This window comes from Centroberyx gerrardi, chromosome 7 (genome assembly GCF_048128805.1).
Source record: "Centroberyx gerrardi isolate f3 chromosome 7, fCenGer3.hap1.cur.20231027, whole genome shotgun sequence".
Classification (NCBI taxonomy): domain Eukaryota; kingdom Metazoa; phylum Chordata; class Actinopteri; order Beryciformes; family Berycidae; genus Centroberyx; species Centroberyx gerrardi.
The window spans coordinates 22072380-22098339 of NC_136003.1; the positions used below are offsets into that span (position 1 = coordinate 22072380).

A 25960-nucleotide genomic window follows, 5' to 3' on the forward strand; every position below is an offset into this window, starting at 1 on the left:
GTAAATTAAAAGATGGGTAAACTATGACTTCCAGTCGGTGATCATTATGACCTCACGACTTCTAGAAACAAAAATCATTGTCATTGTCAGAAAAACAGTAGGCTATAATTTATGCTCATATGGGCTATCCTCATATAACTTAGGTCAGTTTGACACTATAATGTATACTATGAATTTGTATATGTCCGTGTAAAAAGGTGGTTAAATGCTATTCCACAAATAAAAATCTGGGTGAACTCCACTAGCACGTCTCTGTCCTTCTATTACAACCTTATAGATTAGGACACCCCAGATGATAAAATATCATCTGAGGGATCCCCATTTTTAGAGCATGTTTTATGATTCACTGTAGAATTGCATAACTGTCTATACTGTAGGTAGAGACAGTGACACTTAGAATTAAAACCTTAGACATTCTGCCATTGTGCCTTTTTTGCAGTGAGGGAAATAAAAGAGAATCCATTCCTCATGTGGCTGTTTAGGGCCCCCGGAGCCCCCTCAGAGGCCCCTGGAGGTCCCCGGACCCCACTTTGGGAACCACTGGTTGAGGATATCGCTTAGTCACCGCCGTTAACGGAGTGAAGCAGCGCCTCCCAGCGTACACCGATTGGCTGGTTGAGTTTGACGGGCTTGCTTTCGCTGCCGGCCGTCTCCGGTCCAGGGCGGGGCTGACTCTCCGTCAAACTGAGCTGGGCTACAACCGGCAGAGGAAAACTTACCCCGGCTGATCCATGGAGGAGTGTGGGAATGCTCTGTCCGTAGGTGGGAATAAGAGAACCGGACCGCAGCGTTTAGGCCACGTCCTGGACTGTCAGAGTAAACACTAGAGCTCCGGCACCAAAACATCTGCGGGGAATTAAAGCACATTTATTCCTGCTGCTCTGTCAGGATGATGTGACAAATCACTCTTCTACTGCCTGGGAAATCTGTCAAATCGGATTTTTTTTTTTCATTGCTGGAAATCACCTGACCTGGTTATCATAAGGGTAAGTTGTGTTATTATTTTATGACTGTCTCGTGTGTCGCCTATATGGGGAAGGCAGCGGCGGCGGCGGCGGGAGGAGGCGCTCACCGTCGTGACCAGGAAGGATAAATACGCGTATAGGCTTCTAGTCGATTGAATTACTCGTCAATTCATCGGCACGGGGATCCTTCACACACAGAATGGACATAGCCACAGCATCATTTATGCCACAGTGTGCTATATGCCACCTGCGCTGCCTGTACAGTGGACTTTTCATATTGAAAGTAGGCTATTTAAAGTGCCCGTGTAGTCTAACTGGGTCTACCGAGGCCCACGCGCAGTAGGATGGGAAATCATCATTAAAAGTAATGTACACACACTCTGGAGGTGTTCAAATGGAGTGAATGAGGTGTGAAGTGGTTTCTCGTACCTAATAACAGGCTAAATGACTTTTTTTTTTTTTTTTTTAGAATTTGAACTTTTAATACGCACGTAATTCAGTACAGATTACAGTCATTAGAGCTTCTATAATGGTTTTAATGAAACGAGTATCCAATATCTATCACATTATCTCAGTGGCTCGAGACAGAGGAAAGATAGCTTGGCCTACTTTTGCCTTAACGAGTGAGCTTAAATGAAGACCTTATCCAATAACACAACAGTCATACAACACATTACTCATACAGTCATACCATACCATGACCTAACGGGTAGCTGTTCCTCCTCCTCTTCTTCCTCCTCCTCCCCGTCCACCTTCTCGTCCTCATGATCATCATCAACATCATCAGTGACAAACTTGAATGTTTATGCAAGTTTCTGTGTTTCTGCTTGTGCTCTCATACTGTCATTGCTGGTTTTTATTCTTACTCAGCTCATTACAGGCCAATTTTTCTCAGAATATTGTGGACCATGTCTTAAATGTAATTCATTTTTCTTTACTTATATGTGTTTTATAATATTAAAATACCATCTTCTCTCTATAAATCAACGCAAATTGCAGCATAATAAATTTCTCCTGCTATATCATAGATAACTCTGATGCCATGTTGAGTCACACATTAAAAGGTCACATAATTTATATTAAAAATGTGGAATATGAAGAGAGCAGCAAACTTCTCCTATCAGCCTTTCTGCTCTTGACCTTCTGAACCTGGCAGGTTTTTCATGGGATCTTTTGTTTTCTGCTGAATTGTGGCTTGTATGAGGCAGCAACACCAGTGACTCAAACTGCCTCATGACAGACAGACAGACAGACAGATAGACTAAAGGACATGAACTCCACAAACTTAGTTGCATGAACCACCTACATGCTTCAGCTCCACTCCTCGGAGATTGGCAGCTGTGGGAAAACAGCTCACATACTCATTAAGTGCGTCTTGTTGACATCAGAAAGGTTACGCACTCCGATGTCCTACGATACCTGGGCAGGCCGAAGTGAAACGGGAGACATACTGTATTAGAAACTGCTGAGTTATTTTGGCAGACAGAACATAGGAGCACATGGCCTGCCCTGATTTGTGTGCCCAGTGTTCCTGAAACATTATCTCATGGAGGGGGGATCATGGCTGGGGGTGATGTAATCACACCGATAAAGCAGGGGCCCGACGTGTGATAGTGGCAGCCATGCTCATCCTCTGTGTCTGCTCCAACTGGACCCCAGAGAGACTATTCCCAGTGTGTGTGTGTGTGTGTGTGTGTGTGCTTGAATGTTTATGTGTGTGTGTGCATGTGGGTATGTGATACTGCAAGAGTGTCTGAGAGGGAGCTGGGAGTAGCTCTGGTGAGGCAGGTGGACCAACCAGGCCGGCGTGTGTTGACTGGCTGGTATGTGAGTGTTTCGGGGGGCTGCTGAGGGGGCAACACTCAAGTCATGCCTGCATGACTCATGGCGCAGTATCTGTCTGTCTGCCGGCCCGGCCAAGTGCACAGTCCTGTACGGCGTTCAAAAGAGCTGCAGAGCAGGATCTTACGCTCACTGGTCATGTTACCCACCGTCACTCCTATGACAGACTTGCTTTCACCTGCCAGTTTGGAATAGACTTTTCTTTCCGTACATCTTTTTTTCCCTAGGCCTTGCAGCAAGGACAGTATGTGATATGTTGATGTTTGTCATGTGTAGCTTAATCTCTTCAAGATGCTGTATCCACACGCAGGACACAGTTACTTAACCCAGAATGCGCCCTCTTTGTAGATTTGATGCTCTGCTGATGAGATGACACAGACTGCACTGGAAACACAAAGCAGCTATGCATTTCCCGGAAAAAATCTGCTGAAATCTGAAATCGGCTGGTGATGGAACGTGGGTGTTCTCTCGGTGATTGTTGGTCATTTTCTTCAGTCTCTGGAGAGAGATCTTTGAGTTCAGACAAAATGAACGTCACTGGGCTGAACAGTTCCATGTGTGCAGAACACATGCTCCTCTCAACCACCTAAGGCTGTTTTCAGCAACGAACACATCTATATCACATGAGTCAAAAATAGAAGAATTAGATTATTGGATAACCTGAAGTTCACCATTCATATCGGCCTAGATAGCATTTTGCTCTGTGATTAGTGTAATAGTAAGGCACAGTATCTGCTATATTTAGTCTAGATCTATAATATTTTAGGCATGTGTAATTTTCAAAGGATTCCAATGGGTAGCATAATATGTTGATTACATAATATTTTGACATTTATATTTATTACTTCATTGATAATTGTAGTTGCATCCAGTTCCTTGAAGCATTTCAAGCGTTCAAACATTCACCAATGTTTGTAATGTCTTCAAGTGTTATAGCGCAAAATTATATACTCCCATCTCTCAAACTCTCATACATCAGTCATCACAGCCATTGACAGAAAATCTACTACAGATAAGATCGCATGCTGCTTGTGTGGATTTGTAAATGTGGGGCAAGGCAACAGTATCTGGTGAGGTAAAACATGTCAACTGACTTGTTCTGCTACTTTAGAGACAATAAGCACGCTCTTCCTGCTAAGTAGATCGGTTACAACTGTTCCCGCAGTGGAAGTCAAACAGACGATGCTTTAAAGCACGTCAGGTATGGTTTTACAGAGGATTGATGGTGAGAGCGCCCACAGGTCCTGTTTGATCTATAGGCCCCATTGATACTCGCTCAGCTTGTACCATGCTGAGCGAGTATCAGTGCTGATTTGACTAAGTTGTCATGGGCAAGAACAGTGATCTTTTTTATGTCAAACATTTAATGTGGTATTTGCGGATAAATGAAAATCATATTGTGTCTCCAGTGTCTGCAATGCATGTGTAACGAGGAATGTAAGCGGACACATTCTGCCAGGTCGCCAGAACAAAACAAAAAAAACACCATCATGTGGCGTTCTGGTTTTAATTATACAGTAAATGGTGTTTGTTGCCGGTCCAAATCATCTTCCCGCGGCTGCCTGTTTGTCTGTCTGAAAATACATCGCGTATTGCACGATCTGAGCGCGCTTCCTCTGTTTGTGTGACTCACAGTCGCGCTCCCACCAATTGTTCCTGTCCCAGTGACATCTTGGCGGCAGCGTGGTGCAGAGGCAGCCATGACAGCAAAATCAGTTGTGATGTAATGCTGTAATGCAGCAGCAGCAGGGCTATTTCAGGTCTACCTCTGGTCTCCAAGGCCTCGGTCTGCCAGCTCGCCACTCTGCCCCTCTCTCAGTCAGTCAGCACCTCGTCTGTCAAGAGCCAAACGGCCGCGCGTGAACCGGCACTCACAGGAATTTACTAGAAACTTTGACGCACAGGCTCCTTGATACGACTCGGGTGGGTTGTAGGTGTGATCGGCTTGGATTGTTTTCGCAGTTCTTTGGTTTAAGCTGATCTTAGGCTGTAGCAGAGTATGAAAACATCTAATTTAAGGCTGGTAGTTACAGGGTGTTTCGCGGTCCCAGAGGTGGTATTCACTCTGAGATTGTGTCTGAGGCCGGTTAACCTCGGGGGCAAACCTAATTTTCAGGGCTGTGGGAATGCTGTGTGTTTTCCCAGAAGGCCGGCGCTTGGAGAAGCAGCAAGGGCTCCTTGAACTTTGATCTTCCTCTCTGAGTGTGCACGGCTCTCGGAGGGCGGGTCCACGGATAACCCAATAAAAATCTTTCTCTCCAAACGGTGCCGTGGGACAGAATGATGTCCAGGGGTTTTTGTTTGCGTGCAGAACCATGCCTGGGTAAAGTCTCACGACAGAGAGTTTGTTTTCTGAGCTCAAACAATGCCTCCGAATGTCATGTCCGCCGTCCGTATCATATCGTGCCTCGGAAAAATACGACTTGATGGATTGCCACCTTGAGAAAATCAATGCAGTCACCTTGTCATAAACGTACTTACAAAAAGGGATTGTATCATCATCATCCTTTTTTTTTCTTTACTCTCTGTGATTTCCTAAAGGATTTGACAGACCAGAACTAAATGTACTTATTCTTTTACATGTGACAATTTTCATGTAAACTACAAATTGTTATAAGACTCTTTATCCCATAGTGGAGGCTGTCGTTTAATGCATTCAGCACAGGCCTCTGCTGCTCTAACGAATGCACGGTGCAGTGTCTGTTTACTCTTTCTCAGATCATTGTCGGGACCAAGTGTAGCGACACCCAGACTGATACAGTATCTCAGCACTGTTACAGTGGGGATGAGAGTGCAGTTTTAAATAGGATAGCCGTCCCCCACTCCGCCTCCCCCCGCTATCTTTGGCACAGTCAGCCGTCATACCCAGGGGCTGTGAATCCTCATTGTGTACCAGACTGCTAAACTCAAGTTGACTGTTCCCTGAATGGAACTGCACACACACACACACACACACACGCAGTTATATCTGGACAGCCTCAACAGTCCCACCAACATCACATACCACGGGCCAAACTCACTCTAACAGCTTTTCCCAGAAATGAGGGTGTGCTTTGGACTCCTCTGTGGCTTGTCCTTTACTGGATTTTTCGGAAGAGGTGGATCTAAGAAGGCGCGCTAGTCAATGTGAGCACACTTTACATTCGCACTGAGACCGAACCATTTGACCGGAGCGTTCAAGTACCAGCGTTGAAGGGTCACCATAGCGTGCCGTCGGTGCCTCTTGAAGTGATATTTTCAGATGAAGTTGTACAAATAGATTTCGGTTAATCTGTTGGCTAGTGTTTAATGTTTGTCAGTCAGAAGGATTGAAGTGGCTTCGAGCCAGGTGCCTTTGGCATATTTGAACGAGTGCCTGATCCTGTAATTCTCTTCTTCAGAGTCAACCGTCCTGTCCTTCTCTGCTGCCTCTGCTTCTCTTCACACCCATGCCAACTTTCCCTTCCATTTGCCAGTTGTCAGAGCTTGTAATGGCCTGTGCCAGGGAAAATGATGTAAAGCCTCTCATTTATGCTGCCCGGTTGATCACGCCCAGCAATACTGAAGCCATCACGCTGGAAGCATAATATCTGGTGAAGCACATTCGCACACAGTGACGCGAACACAAACACGTTGAACAGTAATGTAAAATCAAAAGCAATTAATTCCTTGAGGCTGTCAGGGTTTGTACTCCCACTCTGTGCAGACATATAACCTCTTATTCTGCTCTGAGTTAGACGTACCAACTCTTCACCACCATTATATTTCCCGATCATGCATAGTTAATCCATAGCAAGATATTATTTATTTAGTTTGTCAAAGCATGTACAGAGAGAGGAAGTGTCCCTATGTTTGCGCACTGTGACCTGGGGGAAAAACACTGACTTCATTTCCATAGACGCAGAGTCTGTGTGTTTTCTTTAGTTAAATCAGGAGAGTGAAGAGGCCTCCCCCACATTGGGCCTGCGAACGTCCCGAGGGCCCTGCCCCAGCCTTCCTAGTTTTCCCGGCCTTCCTGTGCCTTTGTCGGGAGTTTTCCACAGATCTGTGAGCCCAGCTGGCTGAGCTTGGCTTCATTCTTCCTCTCTCTCCCCCTCTCTCTCTCTCTCTCTGTCTCTCGCGCTCTCTCTCTCTCTGTCTCCCTGACCCCCGGCCCGGAGCCCCGGCCTCGCCTCTGACTGCTCCCCCGGGTCACACTCACTTCCTCAGTGTAACCTTTATCGCAGCAGAACGTATGGATTATTACCCAGTAAATACAGGCGATGAACATGTCTTAAACAGTTCTGTTGAATGAAACATGGGAGCGGGCGGCTGTCAGCGGTGCAGGGAAATTAAAAACTCCACTTACTTTGATCAGTGAACACCGGCGACCCTGTTTTTTATACCAGAGTTCTCTCTCTCTGCTCTTTTTTTGTGCGCTGTGCAAATGACATCCTGAATGATCTGAAATACAAAGGTTAACACAATATGGCATTTCTATTGTATCCTCTTCATGTTGATAGCAGTTTGGCAGTAAAACTGCAAAAAGGGTTAGGGTAGGTTAAAGATATTGGCTTTTGTTTCAAGGGAATTCCTGAAATAAGTGAAATTACATTGGACTATACTATTGAACTATTTCACCCCATTGTCTGAATTTTTCACTCGTTTTAAGAAATTAAGATTTTAAGACTGAATATGACATTAAATTACTTGTTAAGACATTCTTGCAGTATATAGAGTATGAGACTATGCATCTTGTGCAGATGTTTTGGATTAAGTATTATTCAAGCCACTTTTACACATACAGAGTTACACCTGGATCTCATAATGTTCTTTATTTTCCCAAAGGTTGTGCTAAGAACTGTCTTTGAACACCAGTCAGGGCAAGGCACCGCCTTGAGGAGTGATTTTCAATTGTTTTTTCATCGGGACCCAAATCTGACCTCAAATTTAATTTGAGTCAGTAGTCCACTATCTAAGTTATTAAACACCCTGCCAGAATGTCTTTTGACCCACTTTAGTGTCCCAACCCAGCAGGAGAGGAACCCCGCTCTAGACCCAGAGATTTATCCTGTGGGTTGGAAATGTTAGATTATATCAGCAGTGCTCGGTTTGAATAGTCGTGCCTTTTTTTGCGCACCCACCGGTTTGGGCAGAGGGTATGTTGTAGCTGATGTATGTGGGAATGTGTACACAAGGAGTCTGAGAGGTGGTGGGAAGCAGAGCGCATACTCTAGGTGTGAGTAAGCGCTCGCCTGTCTGTCAAGCCAGAGACTGCAGCACTACACCTTCCATAAGTCACCCGCAGCAAGAGCAAAGGCTCTTTGTGCCTTTAAGACTCATTTTAATGATGGCTCTCTGCCTCAACTGTTTCTCTTTCATCCGCATATTTCCTTGTGTAACACATGAAAGAGATTCAAATACGGGAGCTTCATTAAAATGACCTAGTTGTAGAACAAAAACTGTTTTCCTTCCCTCAAATCCACAGGGGAATCCAGAAAAGTAAATAGGTCTCTGAGGCTGAAGCCACTGCAAATTAAAATCCTTCTACCTGTGCTGCCTCAAGTTTGTACCGTCATCTCAGGCGGAGAATTTAGCTCGTCTATGACAGTGAATGTGAAGTGGTGCAGATGAAGGCTGGTGGTGTCGTTGAGAGCTCAGCTGATATTCAGCCTCCTTCGCTTGACTGTTAACTCAGATTATGCACACATACACACACACACATATACAAATAGACACACATGCACATACTCACCCACCCACAAACGCGTGCACACACACATTTGCTCACAGCCTCCACTGGTGAAAATCAATGCAGTCACTCAACGGTCTGTACTCTGCTGTCATGTGTCTACAAGTCTTTCAAGGAGACATTTTCCCCATTCTCTGCAATTGCATGCAGAGGTTACAACCATCAGAGGCTTTTTAGTAATTTCAGCAAGTGTTGCCTTGGAGCTGCTTCTGTGGAGCAGAATAATGCGTGCCTCGCTAAAACGTATGAAAGATGGAAAGGAAAGGATAGAAAACTTAATTAGACCTTACTATGAAGGTTGACTCAATCTGTACACATAGAGGCTCATTCCCTGCAGAACAGGATGAATTATGAACTAGTTACATTTTTAAATATGTGAATTAGAGTTTGAACATTAAATGGGTTAATGTGGGCTATTCATGACTTGTGAATGTTGTTTAACAAAGCTTTCCGTAGCTGAAAGTGGTTTAACATGATTTTCTGTGCATGTGTGGATGTTGGATGGTGTTTTTATCACACATGAGTTTTTATCACACATCCTTGGTTGTGGGTGCGCCTCCTGTCTGGTTGATACAGATTGACCTCATTATCTTTTTCTCAAAGATTAGCAAGATTTAGCGGGTATTTTTAACACGGAGGGCCAACAGCTGAAAGCTAACATGGTGGCTGCTGGGCCACAGGCAAAAGAAGGCAATTGGATATAAATTATTTAGAAATGTAAGAAACAGGCATTCTCTTCTTAAGTCTCATGGTGTGTGTTAATATGCCTTTTAATAAGGTATAATGATAAGTGATTTTCAAAAAGATTTTTGTGAATTTTTGCTTGCTGGCTCTGCGTTACGGACAGATTGATTTGGACAACTTCCATTCTCTCCTCTGCCTGAATCCATGCTAATATGCCTAATTCCCTTCGTCCCAGCGCTACAGGCCACGCTTCGCCTCCTCTCTTCAATAGAAACGTCAGCTTTGATGTCACACTACATGTGAGATCTCACTCTCTGGCCACTCTTCGCTGCGCCAGAATGTGCGGCAGGCCTGAATCAAAGTAGGCCTGTGATTTTCCACGTAGTATCTTGACTTGCGATGCATGCATCCTCATGGCCGGGGATGGGATGTGTATGTTTACATGTGCGGTGTGGATGCGTCCGTGCACATGCGAGCGAGCGCGTGTTGTTTCTGTGCCCGTGTGGACCGGACACGGAGAATACTCCCGGACAGCAGTGTGTTTCCTGCCTTCGCTCGTACGTCTCCAGCATCTCTGCTCGCCACTTCCTTCCTCCCAGCCCTCCTCTGTAAAACAAGCAGTAATCTGACCTCTCCATGCCGGTGGTCTCCCAGAGAGGATGTGGGATGACAGAGCTGATGGCTTTCCTTTGTGAAGTATTTTTAATCCTGTTGATTGATTAGATCACAAGGATAAACTTAAACAGTCCAGAGAGTAATGCGATGCCGGCAGCCTGTGGCGCGATCGCTTCTCTGTTTTTAGGACTTGGGTATAGCTGTCATACATGAAGCATCTCCAATACAACGTCTCCGTCTCTCCGCTACACCATCATGGGGTTAACTGGTCTTGTGCCTCGCCGAGAGTAATTATCTCAATAGAGAATTTGCTTAGTCCACCATTTCAATTGATGAAGGAATGAAACCCTCAGCCTGCTCTTGCTTTTTTGACGATGATCGGTAGCTGCACAATGACCCTCGTTCAGCCCAGTGCACATCAGCCCGACGCAGGGCGGACAATGCAGCCTTTTGTAGGCTTGATTCAGGCTGATATCATGCTGGAAACTATTTAGATGGGGATCACATGTTGTTAGGGCACGCTGTTGCTGAGAGTCTCCTCTTACTCACTTAACAGGAGAATGTCTGACTTCCCACAGACAATAAGGTGCTTGTTTGTAGTTTCGGGACGCATCTGGGAATACTGGGACTGGGCGGAAAGATGGCTTGCTTCCCTTTGTTGTCTAAAGCAGCTTCTCTTGTTAAGCCATAAATCTAAGATACTGTGTCCAGCGAGGGGAGGTCAAGGGGTCAAACCCACACCACAACCTTGTCAGAAAGTCAAATGCTAATGTTATTGATCTCCTGATAATGGCAAGTTGTGCAGATAGAGATCTTCCACATTTACATCGGCCATCATGTTAGGCTGGTGTGACAACACAGGTCCAATTTGGAAATTCATTATGGAAATAAAACTATTTCCGTGCTTGATTGGGCAAGGCTTTCAAATTTATCTGACATCTACAGATAATGTCTTCTACTGTAAAATTGGAAATTATGAGACAAGCCTTTGGGTTTTTGAAAAACATTTTGAATCATATTACATTCATTTCACAATTTCGCTTAAGAATTCTGGTTGCTTCTCATCCCTGCTAGCCTGCATTATTTATCCTGCATCCTAGTATGCAGGATAAATAAGTGGCTGCTAACATCACGTTCTATCATATTTACTGCCATAGACATACCAATTCATTTCAAAGGTAGACGTGTAACTACAGACAGATTTTTCCTATAATTATTTGGTTCCATATGATCACCGTTGCCGTCGGTTTTTAACATCTACCAGAGTTGCTTGTTGCCCTCTGAGAGGAGGTCAGGTCCTTGTGAGTATCACACTCATGCTGAATTTCATTAACTCCACTCAGCACTCAGCTCTTACTGGCCTTGAGCGTTTTGTCCATACTGTCTGCATCTCATGCACATGCTCTCCATGCCCCGGTGTGTAGGCGTTCAGTAGCTATCAGGGGCTGTTGGCCTTCCCACTCCATCCTAGGTGGTGAGCTTCTGCTGCTGGAGATACTGAGATAAGTTTCTGTGGGAAACAAATAGTTTTCAGGTCTGTGGTCTGACAGCTGGAGTCCCAGCCTAAAACTAACTGCTTATCAACTGCTTTATCCCAGAGGGGTGAAGGCTGTTTCACTGTGTGTCAAGCCCACAGGGTGTTAGCTGATCTAACTAAAGTGGCCACACAGTGTGCACACAAGTCGCTTGTTATTGTATTAAACCATATCTAGTTGTCTTAAAGTGTGAGGTGTATATGCAGCCCACGCCGAGGGAGTTTTACAGTCGGCTGCTTCCTCGAGATTAGAGACACAAACACTGGCCTGGACTCAGACAAGATACAGATGTACTGAGTGAGCCTTGTTTTTCCATCAAAGTGAAGACAGGCCCCTGCACCGTCTATTTCTAGTGTTGAGGACTGAGCCCATTTACACTACTGAGAAAAGAGACACCGTAGCCAGCGGACTCGGCCATATGGAGCTCCAGTGGAAAATACAGTAAATAATTCACCTGAGCACAAAGACTAAATAATTCAAGTGTTGAATTAGCCACGCATGTAATAATGCTGCACCAATATAGAAAAGAAGGAATAAACTTTCAGCTCAGTGGAGCACAAGTGGCTGGCTAACACCATTCTGTTCATACACATGTTGAGATTAAAGTAATTATGTATTCTGATATCAGATTACTGTTAAGCCACCTCACCTCTCCTTCATATTGATTCCCTGAGGAGGATATTGCTGCACAGTGAGAGGCCGTCTCCTTTGCTGATAACCTGGCACAATTTCTAGGCCCTGCATTAGCTTGGAAATACGCAAGGCTTTGTGGAGAGAGATGGGAAGATGGCAAATACAGATATTGCTTCGGGTGTTGTTCATTTCTTGCAGGGAGATAAATGGACACATCCAGGCGTATAAAAACTAGTTTGATCTGTAAAGCCTTTGAGAGATGTAGTCACATTCGCTTTTGTTAGGATAAAGCCCACCGCCTTGAGATCTGGAGCAGGATGTTTTTCATATCGGTCTACAGTTTCATCCAGCAGTACATTTGCAATTGAGTTCTATAAATACACCACATGCACACAACCCTGTTGGAAAGCCATTTATACTTTCGTTGCGCTATTCATATCTCTGGCACTCGATCCTGTCATTTAGTAAACACTGTTATGACAGTAGGAGAGCTTGGCAATGGACCCAATACAAATCTGTCACTCTCGCTCCAAACTGAAACCACTGAGACTAAAAGGTTAACTCTGCATTGTAAAACCACACTGTGTGCTGACAGACTGAGCTGAAGGTCCCGTGAAAAAACATGGGAAAGGGCACGAGCTTCCCCACCCTCCTATGACTGGGCCTGTCAGCCATGCCCACCCTGCACCACCCACCTTGCCAGTCACAGCAGCCCCACCCGCCCACCAGCCCTGCCCCTCAGCCAGCCGTGACACTTGATCCCGAGGTCAGCTGCGGTGGATATTTCTGCTGTCTCTCTGTGTGTGTTTTTTAATGTCATAAGGGATAGTTTGGTGTGACAGCCTGTCACATGTCACTAGGGTCAATTCAGATTTACTGCTGCTCGGTAGCGTTTCCCTCTCTGGCCTGCGGCTACATTTTGTCGAGTATTTCCTCTCCTGTAAGAGGGGCGCATTCTTTTCTCTTCTACTGAACCTGAGCTGAAATTTCATTCTTGTTGGAGAGCAATGTGTGTGGAAGCCATGTGTTGGAGTCACACTGTTCTGTTAGTCACCAGAGAGCCAGAGCAGACCAGAGAAGAAGAGACACATAGCAGAACAAGAGAGAAATAGACACACTGACTACACCCTTGGCTCTATCTCTGAGATAACTCTGCACCCAAATCAGCTTCCACAGTTGGTGTAGTCACCTATTTATGTCTACTCTGCAATATAATACGTTTATTTTTAGTGCTTTTATCTGTTTCTGTTCTCACCCAAACAAAATATCGGTAGCTTTGCAGGTTTTGTCAGCTTCTTAATTGGTCCTGGTTGGAAGCAGGATGTGCTATATAAAGATCAAAAGCACCATTCTGCAATTAATGCACAGATGGGCCTCAGATGGCTTGGAGTTACACAAAACACATGGCTACAGTGTTAGTAAGTGCAGCTGATTTATGTCTAGATCTTCTGTATGGGTCAGTTGCCAGATCGGTCGCTTCTTCAGATTGTTTTGCACATTCCTCCACGCTCACTTGAATGATCATGTGGTCTTGTTCTGGCTGATTATTATGAAATCCTGGTTTAGGGAACTGCCGATTTCGTAATTATGACATTAAATCTGATCTACGTGCCATTTCATTTGAGAAAATTGAGAGGATTTTGTTTTCCTCTCATATCCAGAAGAGACTCTACCTCTACTTCACTCACTCACTCCATCCAGTTTCTATGATAGAGAGAGAGAGAAAGAGGGAGAGAGAGAGAATGCTAAGGGAGAGATCAGTGTTTAGAGAGAGTGAGCGTCTGAATAGCTTAGTTTCCCTCTATTGTTTCCAGTGTCAAGCTTTGTTTCCAGCATGGAGTGAGACATAAGTAACAATGGATAGAAGGAGCATTTATGGTGAATGACTAACTGTTAGGGCATGTATGGTGAATGCTCAACATTAAATGCCATCAGGTTCGCAGTGCTTGAGAGAATAATCTATAAATCAGTCCGGAGCCCACTGACAGGAAATTGTAGCTATGTCAGTAAGTAATTAAATACTATGCTTGCTAATACATAGCAAAAAGTTTACAGGAAACTACTACAAGACTAATTTGAGCCAAAGCGGTGAAAAAGTTGACCCGGAGCGGACAATGAAAGAGCAGCAGTTTAAAAACATGCAGAGGGAAGAGAAAGAGGACGAAAGAGAGAAAGGAGGAACAAAGGCCCGGGGCCAGGAAGTGCTGCAGCTCTTAGGAATGAGGCATCCGGACTTCTCACTACCCAGATTAATGAGGTCATCCATCATGGCGCCTGCCCGTGCGCGCTAGTCGGCGATTCCTCCGCCCTACTGTCCACCCTGGCTGTGTGGAGCGAAGGGCCCCACTTGGCCAGCCACCTGAGACTGTGTCAGCCTCAGCCACACGGTCGCACGGTCGCACGGCGCTGTCAGCCGCCCTCGGTGCGGCTGCAGCCTCCCTGCCTCCTGTAGAGCAGCACACAGCAGCAGAGTACACACAGTACCCGGAAACCAGCCAGCTTCTGTCCACGTCGGTTAGACATCATGTGGTTTCCTGCTCTGCCATTTCAGCTCGGTTCGGTTTCACCCGGAGATCTCGTGGAATGTGGGTATGGAATGCTGCGAGATTAGAAATGTAGGTTATGTCTCTGGATGGAGGACTTTTTGGAATGCACAAATATTTCACAAGACCATTTCAGAAATGTTTAATTCATAAGTTCTTTTTCAAAAACAACTGATGTGCCTACAGCTGACGGGACTATGAAGGCAATTTCACTTCACAGTCGCGTGCAGTTTGTGTAGATGAAATGTGTTTTACTTACAGGCGCTCTGTGTACATCATTGCGTTTCATGTACAGGTGTGACTATAGGGACTAGAAATTTTAAACAAGGCATCCAAAAGAAAAGATGAGGGATCCAGCAAAAAGAGGCCACATCCGGGCTTATATTTTATTTATGATGAATGTGAAACAGGAGGGCAATGCTGTGGTGTGAGTCCCTGTGCACATGTGAGGTGTAACAGCAGCAGGAACAAGCACAAAATAAAGCAGTAGCACAGCCGCCGCCCACATCAAGCCCTTTTCACTCAGGCACCTGAGTCTGTTCAAGGTGGCACTTTGAGCTCCAGTGATCGAGCCTCTCTGCTGTTTGCCTCCCAGCCTCGCCTGTGACAGCTGGGCTTCTATTGTCATAAGCCAGTGCCTTTCTCTGCATGACTGGAGACCATTCAGCAAGTCATTATGTGAAATGATGGACGGAAAACTTCATTGGGCGAGAGTTTGCATGCAGTATGAAATACAATAGATTGCAGCTCCCCAGAGAGAGAGAAGGAGAGAGAGAAACGCTGGTTAGCCTGTCAGCCTCAGACATGAATGCCTGCTGGACATCTCCGCACCTGGAGAGACCTCGGCTTGTCCTCGATGTTTTGTCTGCCTGTCCGTCTCCCCCCCCGGCTAAAGGAGAGAAGTGGCCTTGTGAGGCAACGCCAGCCCCAGAATTAAAAACAATCCATGCAGGGCTGTCATGGGTCTTGTGATTGAGTAGGAAGTGTTCATTTCTCACATGGGCTAGCCCGACGACAGGATGACGACAGGAAGCCAATCTTGCAAAGTGTGGTGCAAAGGGATGGGAGTGGGTGTTTTCCCTCTCTTCAGATGTGAATGTAGAAGTCAAAACAAATCTCTTCAAGAAGCCAGATTAAATCATGGTGGTCTGAAGAATGCGGGTCCCAAATCAGTAGTGGGAATGTAAGCATTGTGGGAAACTATTACATACAACAACATTTCATACCACAGCATTTCAACCAGAAAATGTGTGATCGCCTTGACCTTCAGATAACACAGGGTGCATTAGTTAAGTATTTGGTCAGGTTCAATCATTTCCAGTCTTGTCACACTATGCCATTTTAAGACTGATTTTCTTTTACTGTGGAGCTTGACCATGAACAGATAACATGCGCTGTCAAGGGAGGGCTAATCCTCTGGCCTGGGTAATTGCCAAATACAGAATTCAATCAACTCTCCTTTCCCCAAGGATATCTGCGCTGCTGAAGGACTTTCTGCCTATGCAGGCCTGTCTATCTCAAACAGGGACCGGCCTTGAGTCCTATCTTCTCTGTGCGGTGCTTTCTAATTACCGCAGCGAAGGAGCGATGACTGACATCTTGAATACTCCCTCCTGGTGAAATAGGCAGGTCGCTGTCTTAGCCATGCTTGTGTTCGCGGCACAGACCATGCAGGCCTTTCCAACAACCCCCCTCCTGAGACACGAGTCCCCGGCCCATGCCAGTTCAGCTGCCATGTTGACTTTGGAGGAAGACGAGAGAGAGAGAGAGAGAGAGACAGGGCTCCACGGCGCTTGGCTTGGCTGTGTGTCCAACCTTGGAGGTTTACCTTGGGCTGCGACCAAATGCTCCAACAACCTACTGATCCACAGGCTAATGGAAAACAGCAAAACCATGACAATAGACGCATGTCTGTGTTCATGCTGCAGCATCAGATTTTGTTTTTTATTGATTTCTAACATTGATTTATTGATTTATGACAAAACAAGGATCAACAGAACACTTCTATTTGGTATACCTTAGTACATAGTCAGACATTACAACTTCTCCAATATACACCAAATATTACTTGCCTCAAGCATTATTCAAGGTAATAGTATGCAATATTCATGATATACAGACATTAAACAAAACAACAGAAAAAATATTAGTGAGGCAAGACTAAATAAATAAAAATAAAAACACATGAGAAATTCTGCATACATTCTTATGCATGTTCTGGTGCTGAAATGTATTTGGCCGGTTAGAATACAGTTTTTACGGTTATGTATTCTGTATGGGGTATAAATGCTCAGTGCTCCGGTCTCTGTATCATTTGAATCAGTCAGACATCTCAACTGCCCTCCCACTTCATTTCCATAGCTTTCAATATTTTTGAAGTCTCTATCTGTGTGGGCGCAATCTGATTAGCAGGCATACAGCAGGCTGAAGGGGCTATGAAGCTGTAATTGCCTGTATATGGCATTCGCTCACACAGAGACTAGATGCAAGTGAGGGTGAAAGGAGTAGGAGACAGTAGGCAGGAGAAAAAAAAAACCTTGAGCATGGAGGAGAACCTGGGCACAGGAACAATTAGAGTTGCTTAGCTTGCCTCCCTCCATCCCTGTTCCAGACCCTGGAGGCAGAGGAGCATCGACTCAGCATTCAGGGCAAACAGAGGCAGAGCTGAAGGAGGAGGAGCCGCAGCTCAGGCGCCAGGGCCGGGAAACAAACGATGTTTAGCACTGAAGACAATTAGGTTCCCTGGCTCCCTGCTTCCAATCCAATCTCAGTCCGTTCCATCCCTCGATACGATCTGCAAACCTGGGACTGATGCTCCCCCTGCACTGATTCACTCCCTATCAGGAACCCTGCTGTTTGAGCTAATGGCAAAAGTAATTAAACCTTTACCTAAACCTTTACCTCTATCTCACTAAAAGGAAAAGCAGTGGTGGACTATATCATAACATCCCATGATTGCATTAATACGTGTTGATTTTAAGGTGTCTACACCTGTCGAACTGGCGGAAAATATAGGCCCTAATTGTACAGGTTTGATTGGTGATAAATGCAGATTGCCAGATCACTCTTTGCTTTCCTTACAATTCTTAGTTGACAGTTATCACTATGATCTATGATAAGCCTACCTCTCCCTCAGAATCGAATGTTAACCAAACTAAAAGAAGGTCTAGGAATTTTCCTGAAAACGTCTTATCATTTGACATGTGTTGTTTAGCTCTGATACAGCTTATTGATGATCTTCTATCATGTCAAAAAACCCAGGATAACATTGATAGACTATATGGTTTGTTCTGTGATATGTTATATAAAGAGATAGATATTTTCCTGCCTGTAAAAAATAATATTCCTAGAGCTAAGAAATGTAAGAAATATAAACCCTATTGGAATGCTGAACTAGATAAATTATGGATGGATCTAAAATTTGCAGAGAAGATGTTCCTTAAGAGTAAGATTCATTCCCAGAGATCTACTTTTAGAAAGGAATTCAAGCAATGCCAGTTGCTTTTTGATAAAAAGTTACGGTTTTACAAGGTTATGCACTTCATTTGGAGCATTTACAAACTAAAAACCCTCAGATCTTCTGGAGGGAAATAAATAAATTGGGCCCTAGGAAAGATTCTAAAATCCCCATGGAAGTTGTTCTAGAAAATGGAGAACTTGAGCATAAGGCTGTCCTTGTGCTGAATAAATGGGAAAGTGATTTTGCTGATTTATTTTCAGGTAATAATATTCCAGATGTGTGTGATGAGAGTTTCTTAAAACACACATGTAAAATAAAGAATACTTTAGAAGGGAAATTTGATCAGGCAGACTATGAACCCAATCAATTATTGAATTCTAAGGTTACCTTAGAAGAGGTTCGAGAGGCTGTGGAAAGTGCAAAACTTGGAAAAGCTACTGGTATAGAGGGTCTCTCTAATGAAGTTTTGAAAGTTCCAAAATTGCTGCAGTTCCTGACCTGCCTTTTCCAAGTATGTTTTGATAGTGGTATTGTTCCATCTGACTGGTATAAATCAATTATTAAACCAATTCCAAAATCATCAAAAAACGACCCTATAGGGTCCCACTTAATTACAGAGGCATCAGCCTTTTAAGTACTGTTTATAAGTTATATTCTAACATTCTAAATGCCAGGCTGTCCCAGTACCTAGAGGCCCAAAATATACTTGTGGAGGAGCAGAATGGATTCAGAAAACACAGGTCTTGTTTAGATCATATTTACACTGTGAAAACTGTAATTAGAGCTAGGATCTCTGAGGGGAAATCTACTTTTGTATTGTATTGATTTCCAAAAAGCATTTGATTGTGTTGACAGGGAATTGCTGGAGTTTAAACTCATCTCGGCTGGTGTGGATGGAAAATTTTATAAGCCATTAAAGCTTTATATAAAATCCTGGTTGCCTGTGTGCAGGTGAATGATATGAAGACTGGGTGGTTTTCTACTCCACACTGAGTCAAACAAGGAGATGTTCTCTCGCCTACCCTCTTTGCTCTGTACCTTAATGATTTAGCCCAGCAAATTAAAAGTGAAAACCTTGGTCTGCAAATAGGTGATATGAAGTTGAATATTCTGTTGTACGCTGATGACATAGTACTCCTTGCAGGGAATGAGGAGGAGTTGCAGAACATGCTAAATATTGTCAATCTCTGGGGTAGGAAATGGAGATTATCAATTAATCGGGGAAAAAACTCAAATTATACATTTCAGAAAAACAGGAGCAGGTAGAAGCACCTTTAATTGTCATGCTGGAGCTCTATCATTAGCATATACCAGCTCATATAAATATCTTGGATTTACTTTGAATGAACTTAACGTTTGAAGAGGGCATTAGTGTTTTGGCTGACACTGCAGGTAGAGCCCTGGGTACAGTAATAAGTAAAGTGACAACCTGCAAAGATCTTGGTTATGCTACATTTTCAAAGCTCTATTTTGCATGTGTAACCCCAATTCTATTTTATGCAGCTGGAGTCTGGGGAAGTAAGGAATTTTCCAAGGTGAATGCCATTCAAAACCGGGCAATTTGCTGTTTTCTGGGCGTGCATAAATTTGCACCTGTGCTGGTGTTCCAAGGGGACATGGGTTGGGAGCCATGTGTGATTAGGCAAAAAGGTGAAATGCTTAGATTATGGAACCGTCTATCTAATATGCCAGAGGGTAGAATAGCAAAAAAAGTTTTTAACTGGGATAAAGCACGTAACTATCCATGGTGTAGTGATATGAATGTTGTTTTCAGGGAAGCTGACCAGCAATATATTTTCAGAAACGGTTTAGGATGTAGGGTTCACTATATTAAGCACAGGTTATTTCTCAACTATAAAGAAAAATGGGCTACTGACATCTGGCTCAAACCAAAACTTAGAACAAATTAATCAAATTAAAAACATGTATAACCTTATGTTACTTTACCCTTGGAAAGATCCAGAAGATCTCTGTGTGCCCAGTTGAGAACTGGTACCCTCCCACTGGCAATTGAGGTGGGCAGGTTCAATTCTATTGTTGAGGAGGAGAGACTTTGTACTGTATGTGAACTGGGTGTTGTTGAAGATGAATTTCATTTTTTGTTTCATTGTACATTATATGAGGAACCAAGACTGCTTTTATTTGAGAAAATGCAAAACAAGAAGCCTGAGTTGTTCAGGTCAGGAGATGATGTTAAGTTGGAATGGTTATTCAGAGAGGAAGTTTTCAGTGTGGCCAGTTTTACTGGGAGAGCATGGAAACTGAGAATGGAGAGGCTGAATGTATGACTTTGATTTGTATGATTTGATTATTATTTGTATATGGTTCTTGTTTGTTTGGCGGAACTCAATGTATCTGTGTCTTGTAAGCCCATACGGGCTGGGCACCATGTGGTGCACGACACATTAATAAAAATCTATCTATCTATCTAAAGGTAATTAAATGTCGAGTGCACTAGCCCTGGGCCAAGAGTGTGTGCCGTTGTTGCAACGGTGTTGCGGTGAGCGGTGCACAGGCTCAGATACTGTGAACAGATTTGCATTTCCCTCCCGCTGGTGTTACTAGCTGGTCTATGAGAGAGATGGAGTCAGTGATGAGTCCTCTCTGTGGCGCTACAGGGAGGCTGGTTTAATAGTACATGTAAATGTGAGTGAAGGCACACTGGCTTGGAGTGGAGCGGAGTGAATGTGATAAGAAATGTGTCACTTTCCAACTCTATTTATAGGGATGGGATGATATATCGCAATACAAAAATGTGGGACAGAAAAACGAATCGCAATATTAGCTCCATTTTATTCTGCTGTAGTAATCACAAATGAGACGGCTTGCCCATCACAATTTCACAAGCTCTCCATCAAAATTATTTGCGCTTTGTAATGGCATTTTTAAATTGTTGTTTACATTCTAGCAAGACAAAGCCATTGCTAGAAAGATTTGTGGTGTTTTATTTATTACATGTATTATGGTTGTATCAAATCGTGAACCCCATATCATGTAACAAATCATATCATGAGATAAACATATTGTCCCATCACTACTATTTACCACTCCCATCCCACACACACTCTCTCGCTCTCCCTCACTCAGTACCCTCTCATTCTGGACCAGCCTGCTTTGTTCCTGTGTGCCCTGCTAATCTGGCCCAGTCATCACAGTCCAGACAGACAAAAAGTCAGTGGAGGTCAAACAGCATTCCATAGCAGAGCCTCCTAGGTGCACAAGGCCAAAACTTCTCTGCGTGGCAGGGAACGGATGATGTAACTGTCCCGCTCTTGCGGCATCTGCTTTAGGCCCCACTCTAACTAGGAAGAAGCTGCAAGGCTCACTGTCGTCTTATAGACATCCTGCCTGTACTCTCTGCTTTCTCCGCCCACCGCTCTGAGCAACTCTGTCAAATTCCAGGTGTCAGGATAACGGTATAATAACTATATCAGTGTCCTGCTGTGATCTGATGGATTGTGAAATTTCTGTCAATGAGAGCTAGACTTGTGGTTAAATGTTAACACAGTGTTGATGACCCCTGCTGTCGCCACTGCCTCCGGCCTGAGGTTTTACTTCATCACTTGGGCTAAAACAGAAGCCTGCGGTGCGTTAAAATGGCAATGCGAAGCAGATGTGGCCGGTAGTAGCCGTGGACATTTTCAAGTTGTAACTAGAGAAGTGAAGACGTGACCTGGTGTGACTCAAAGCCTCTGATGGGACTGAAGCTCTTGAGCGTGTGAGGATCTCATCTTGTGAGGTATTTAAGCAAAATGAGACTGTGAAAGAGGAGTAACGGGACAGGAGGGCGGGACGGGATTTTTCACATTCGCTCGGTTTTATAAAAGCTCCGCAGCTGAGGAGACACCCTCTTTCGCAAGTTTACAGATTCGCCCGGTGTGGAAAGGCAGTCATTATTTCGTACATTCCTCTCGCCTGCAGAGTGAAGGATTGGTTTAATCCCTAATGAGGATAACAATGTCTGCACAGATTTTTGTGGGATACTGCCGCATCATTTGAAGGGCAAATGATGGCTGTAGTGTTCAGGGGTAAAACAGTTCAGTTTTCCATGGGAATATATAAACTGCAATTAAGAAAATGACAGGAAACGAGCCACCAGAGCCCAGAGGAGTGAGGTTTGATGGTGGGACAGTGAAATGAAGGGCTGGTGATGACAAGACTCCAGCTATGGGGAAGTTGCCTGATGGGGAGGTTTACTGTGCACCACCTGTGGTCCGCAGGCCTCGTCATGGGAATGCATACATAGTCATTAGACTTTGATAGATGTCTGCTGGAAGCAGAACAACATTTAACTACAAGGCGGGATTAAGTTTGATTTAAACTATGGAATTTAGGGATTAGCTTTAAGACTATAAACTTCCTCACTCCTTCAGCACAAATATTTATTGCTTTGCTAAATGGCTCTGTGTGCTTTTTTGGGGTAAGGGTAAACAGCTGTAGACTGTTTTCTGCCCCTTTCTGCGGTTTCCCCCTCACTAACTGATGGAGGAATGTGGATCAGATAAGGGACCTTAGCGCCCTCTTGTGGAACATTTTTGTAGCACAAACCACTGAGTTGTGATCCCAAGGTTATCAGCTGCAAGTAGTACATTTAAATGTTGATTGCATTAGAATGGAAATCATTTCATCATCTTGTAATCAGAAGCCAATCTCATCACCTCTCAAGTTCATGTAGTGTCTGCCACCATATTTACATGTCATACTCACAATCCATTGTCTTTTCATCAAGCGATGTCCATGGCATTTTTGTTTTTGTATCTGTTTTGAATGTGTTTGTCTTTGACTTCTTTGTTTGTACTGTTAACTGTTTGCACTAAATAAAAATCATCTCCTCCCTTCCTCTGTCCCCAGCTGGCAGGCCTGGGGTGGGACAGAGAGCATGGCTGAACCACAGCGGGAGAGCACCAGCAGCCTGCAGAGGAAGAAACCTCCATGGCTCAAACTGGACATTCCCACCGCTCAGATGTCACTAGACGAGCCTCCCACTTTTGTTCAGGTACTCCGTCTCTCCGAATCCCCCTCTCACCGGGTTTCTCCTCTGTCGTAGTTCCCTTCATTCTCTCAGACTCCATTGAGTGTCTTATGTTTTCACTTTTCTGTGTCTACATGTGGTGTTCCCGGTGCAGCCGGTGAAGAGGCAGGGCTTCCTGCGCAGTATCAGCATGCCAGTGGAGACCACTCACCTCCAGTCCCCGCCCCGCGACTTCTTCGACCCCCGCCGGCCCGTCCTGCAGCGCCAGTCATCCATCACTCAGACCATCAAGAGGTAAAGGCGACTTAGCAATACACAGGATTCATATTTGGACATCTTGATTTGTTTGGGCTGCAGCATGAACTCATATGGCATCTCATCCATCAAGATTTATAGTCTGAAAAACACACTTCTTGTACTGGACAGCATGCAACAGTGTGCTTTGTTTTAGATCTGGTTAGGCTACAGTATGCATCTCAGGTTTGTGTAATGAAGCAGTATGTAATGTAAGCAGCCCAAGGCTTTACACATTTGAGTTAGAGACAGTAACTGCCAGTTCTATTGCATATCATTTGCTTAAACCTACGTGCTTACATGAAGTTCAAGTGAGGACACTGGCGGCCTGTGGCATGTAAAAAAAACGTTCTCTCCATATGACTGCAATGTTTCTGCTTGCCTTACCCTTTTCCAAATTGCATGTCTGTGTCTCATTAACTTCACATCCTTCATGTCATCTGCCTGTTGATAACTTTTATAAATATCGTAAAAGTAAATGAAAGTCTTTACCTAACAGTCTGCTTTGCTCTCTCTGCACGATGGCTGTAGCGCTGTCCAGCTGCACTTTTCCTTCTCACTGCCTGTTTCTTGTCTTTTCTCTCTTTCCTCCTTCCTTCCCGCTCTGTCCCTCCTGGCCTCCTCCCGGCCCCGCTCTGCCCGTCCACAGCAGCAGGAGGGTGCACTTTGAGCGGATTAACACGGTGCCCATTAAGGGCCAGCGAGCTGCTCGCCGCTGCACCAGGAAGCACCACTCTCTCTCCAGAACCCTGCTCAGGTACCGCAGGCAGGAGTCCCTCACCAGGCTGACGCGTTAGGGTCAGGATGAAGGTCAGGCTCAGGGCCATTCAGGCTGATTAGATTGAAGACGGGTGTATTTAGTGATGAAAAGTATCACAAATGTAGATAAGTAAAAGAGTATTTGTATGTGTTATGGTTAGCCTGCAAAGTTAATTCTGACATGGCTTTGTTTACACTTGTGCCATAGATGATTCTACAACTCCAGCATTGGTGATTTACTTTCTCATATATATAGGGATACTGACAAGATAGCTCAAATATCTTGTTGGTCTCCACCCATACTGACTGTCAGTGAGTGTTACAAATGAGATCCTCATTATGAGATTCACAAGAATTGTTGTTTTCCCTCACTCTTGCTGGCTGTTACTGGCATGGCTGTGAGTCATGTCATTGACACAACCGGTACATCTTGGATTAGTCACAACAGGGGCCAAAACCCATAGCTGCCATTTTCCTGTTATAAATTCCTCTTCATTCAGAGCTACAGTAACGAGCGAGCCTGGAAGTGGGAGGGAGTGGGACCACACATTTCCCTGCACATCTGTCAAACAGCGTTCATCACTAAGGGACTGTTACTGCTTTCGAGCGGGACTCATTAGTGGGCCAGAGATTTAAGGCTGTGGCTGGGGTTTGGTTTGGCTGACACGCCGGGCCTGACGGGGTCTTTATTGGACGCAGATTAAATCCGACTGGCCCATGCCTCGACGTCCAGGTGTTCAGCAGTGCTGCGCTCTATTTATAGCAGCCGAGGTCAGCGAGGGCATGGCCAGCGTTACAGCAGCGCCAAGGCAAAGGGAGGGGCACACAGCTGCTGGAATGCCAGCTATTCAGTCATGTCACTGACACATATTTGGAAGGCAGAGTAAACAAGATCAGACAACCAGTTATGATTTTAATAGAATTATGCAATATAAGGAAGGCTGAGCTGAGCTAAAGAGATATAGATGCTAACCTAACTGGGCCATTATTTCTTCTGGGACTTTGTATCATTTATTCGGTAGGTTTTGTTAGCTGTACTCAGTACAGGACTTGAGGGCATCGAGCATTCACATGCATACTCCGCAGCTGGTAATTAGCCAGTTTAGAAACAGCTAGCTTGCCTGAACTTCCTGTGTAAAATGTTTCCACTTCCACTTCCTGGCCTCGGGGTGTGGGGACATTGTTTGCTCTGGTACTTATTAAGCCTCAGCTTCACCAGCGTGATTATATTCGTCAGGGTTTGGTGGAAGGGGCTCATGAGGAGAATGCAGGGCACAAATAAAATCTCAGAACAGTCCTTTTGATATGCTGTATGCTTTGTGTCAGTTAGGATCCACTAAGTCTGAACACGTTGGGTTTTATTTGCAGTATCGGAACCCCAGAAAACTCAGAGCCCCAGTAATCTCTCTCTCTCTCTCTCTTTGAACATGTAGACTCTGGGAGAGTATTTGACCCTGCTGTGAATACATGCAGTGTGTGTCTACGTGCGTGTGTGTGTGTGTGTGTGTGTGTGCGTGTGTGTGTGTGTGCCTGGCTACCTGTCTGTCTCTGTGTGTCTGGACACAAACATGTCTGGGCTTATTCCCTCCAACTGTGCCTATTACTTTCACTATCTAGGGCAGTTTTTTGTTTTTTTAAGTCGGGCCTTATCAGTGCCTTGCATGTTTGCCGACCCACTCCTCCATACAGGGCTCTTAGGAGGGACATCAATCAGTGGCTCTATATCTCTTTGCCAAGTTTTACTGTGTCAGATAGCTAGGGTTTAATCTCTCTGTGAGGGACGAGCTGCAAAACGAGCATGTGTGTGGGTTTGTGAGATGTGTGGCCCGGGACTGAAAGGACAGTGTTTGTGGTGTCAGGGGCACGGCGGACTGGTTTGGGGTCAGTAAGGATGGCGATGCCACACAGAAATGGCAGAGGAAGAGCCTGCGCCACTGCAGCCTGCGCT

At 44.7% G+C, this 25960-nt stretch overlaps 1 protein-coding gene across 1 annotated transcript in view; it reads left to right on the forward strand.

Moving 5' to 3' along the window:
- Positions 1 to 713: 713 nt before the first annotated feature.
- Positions 714 to 25960, forward strand: part of rhbdf1a (rhomboid 5 homolog 1a (Drosophila)) — a 32486-nt gene continuing 7239 nt past the window's right edge. The window contains exons 1-4 of the mRNA XM_071920652.2: positions 714 to 986; positions 22839 to 22983; positions 23114 to 23253; positions 25872 to 25960. The exon at positions 25872 to 25960 is cut by the window's right edge and continues 125 nt beyond it. Of these exons, the coding sequence (XP_071776753.1) occupies positions 22867 to 22983; positions 23114 to 23253; positions 25872 to 25960 (346 nt within the window). The 5' untranslated portion in view covers positions 714 to 986; positions 22839 to 22866. The remainder of the gene's footprint in view (positions 987 to 22838; positions 22984 to 23113; positions 23254 to 25871) is intronic.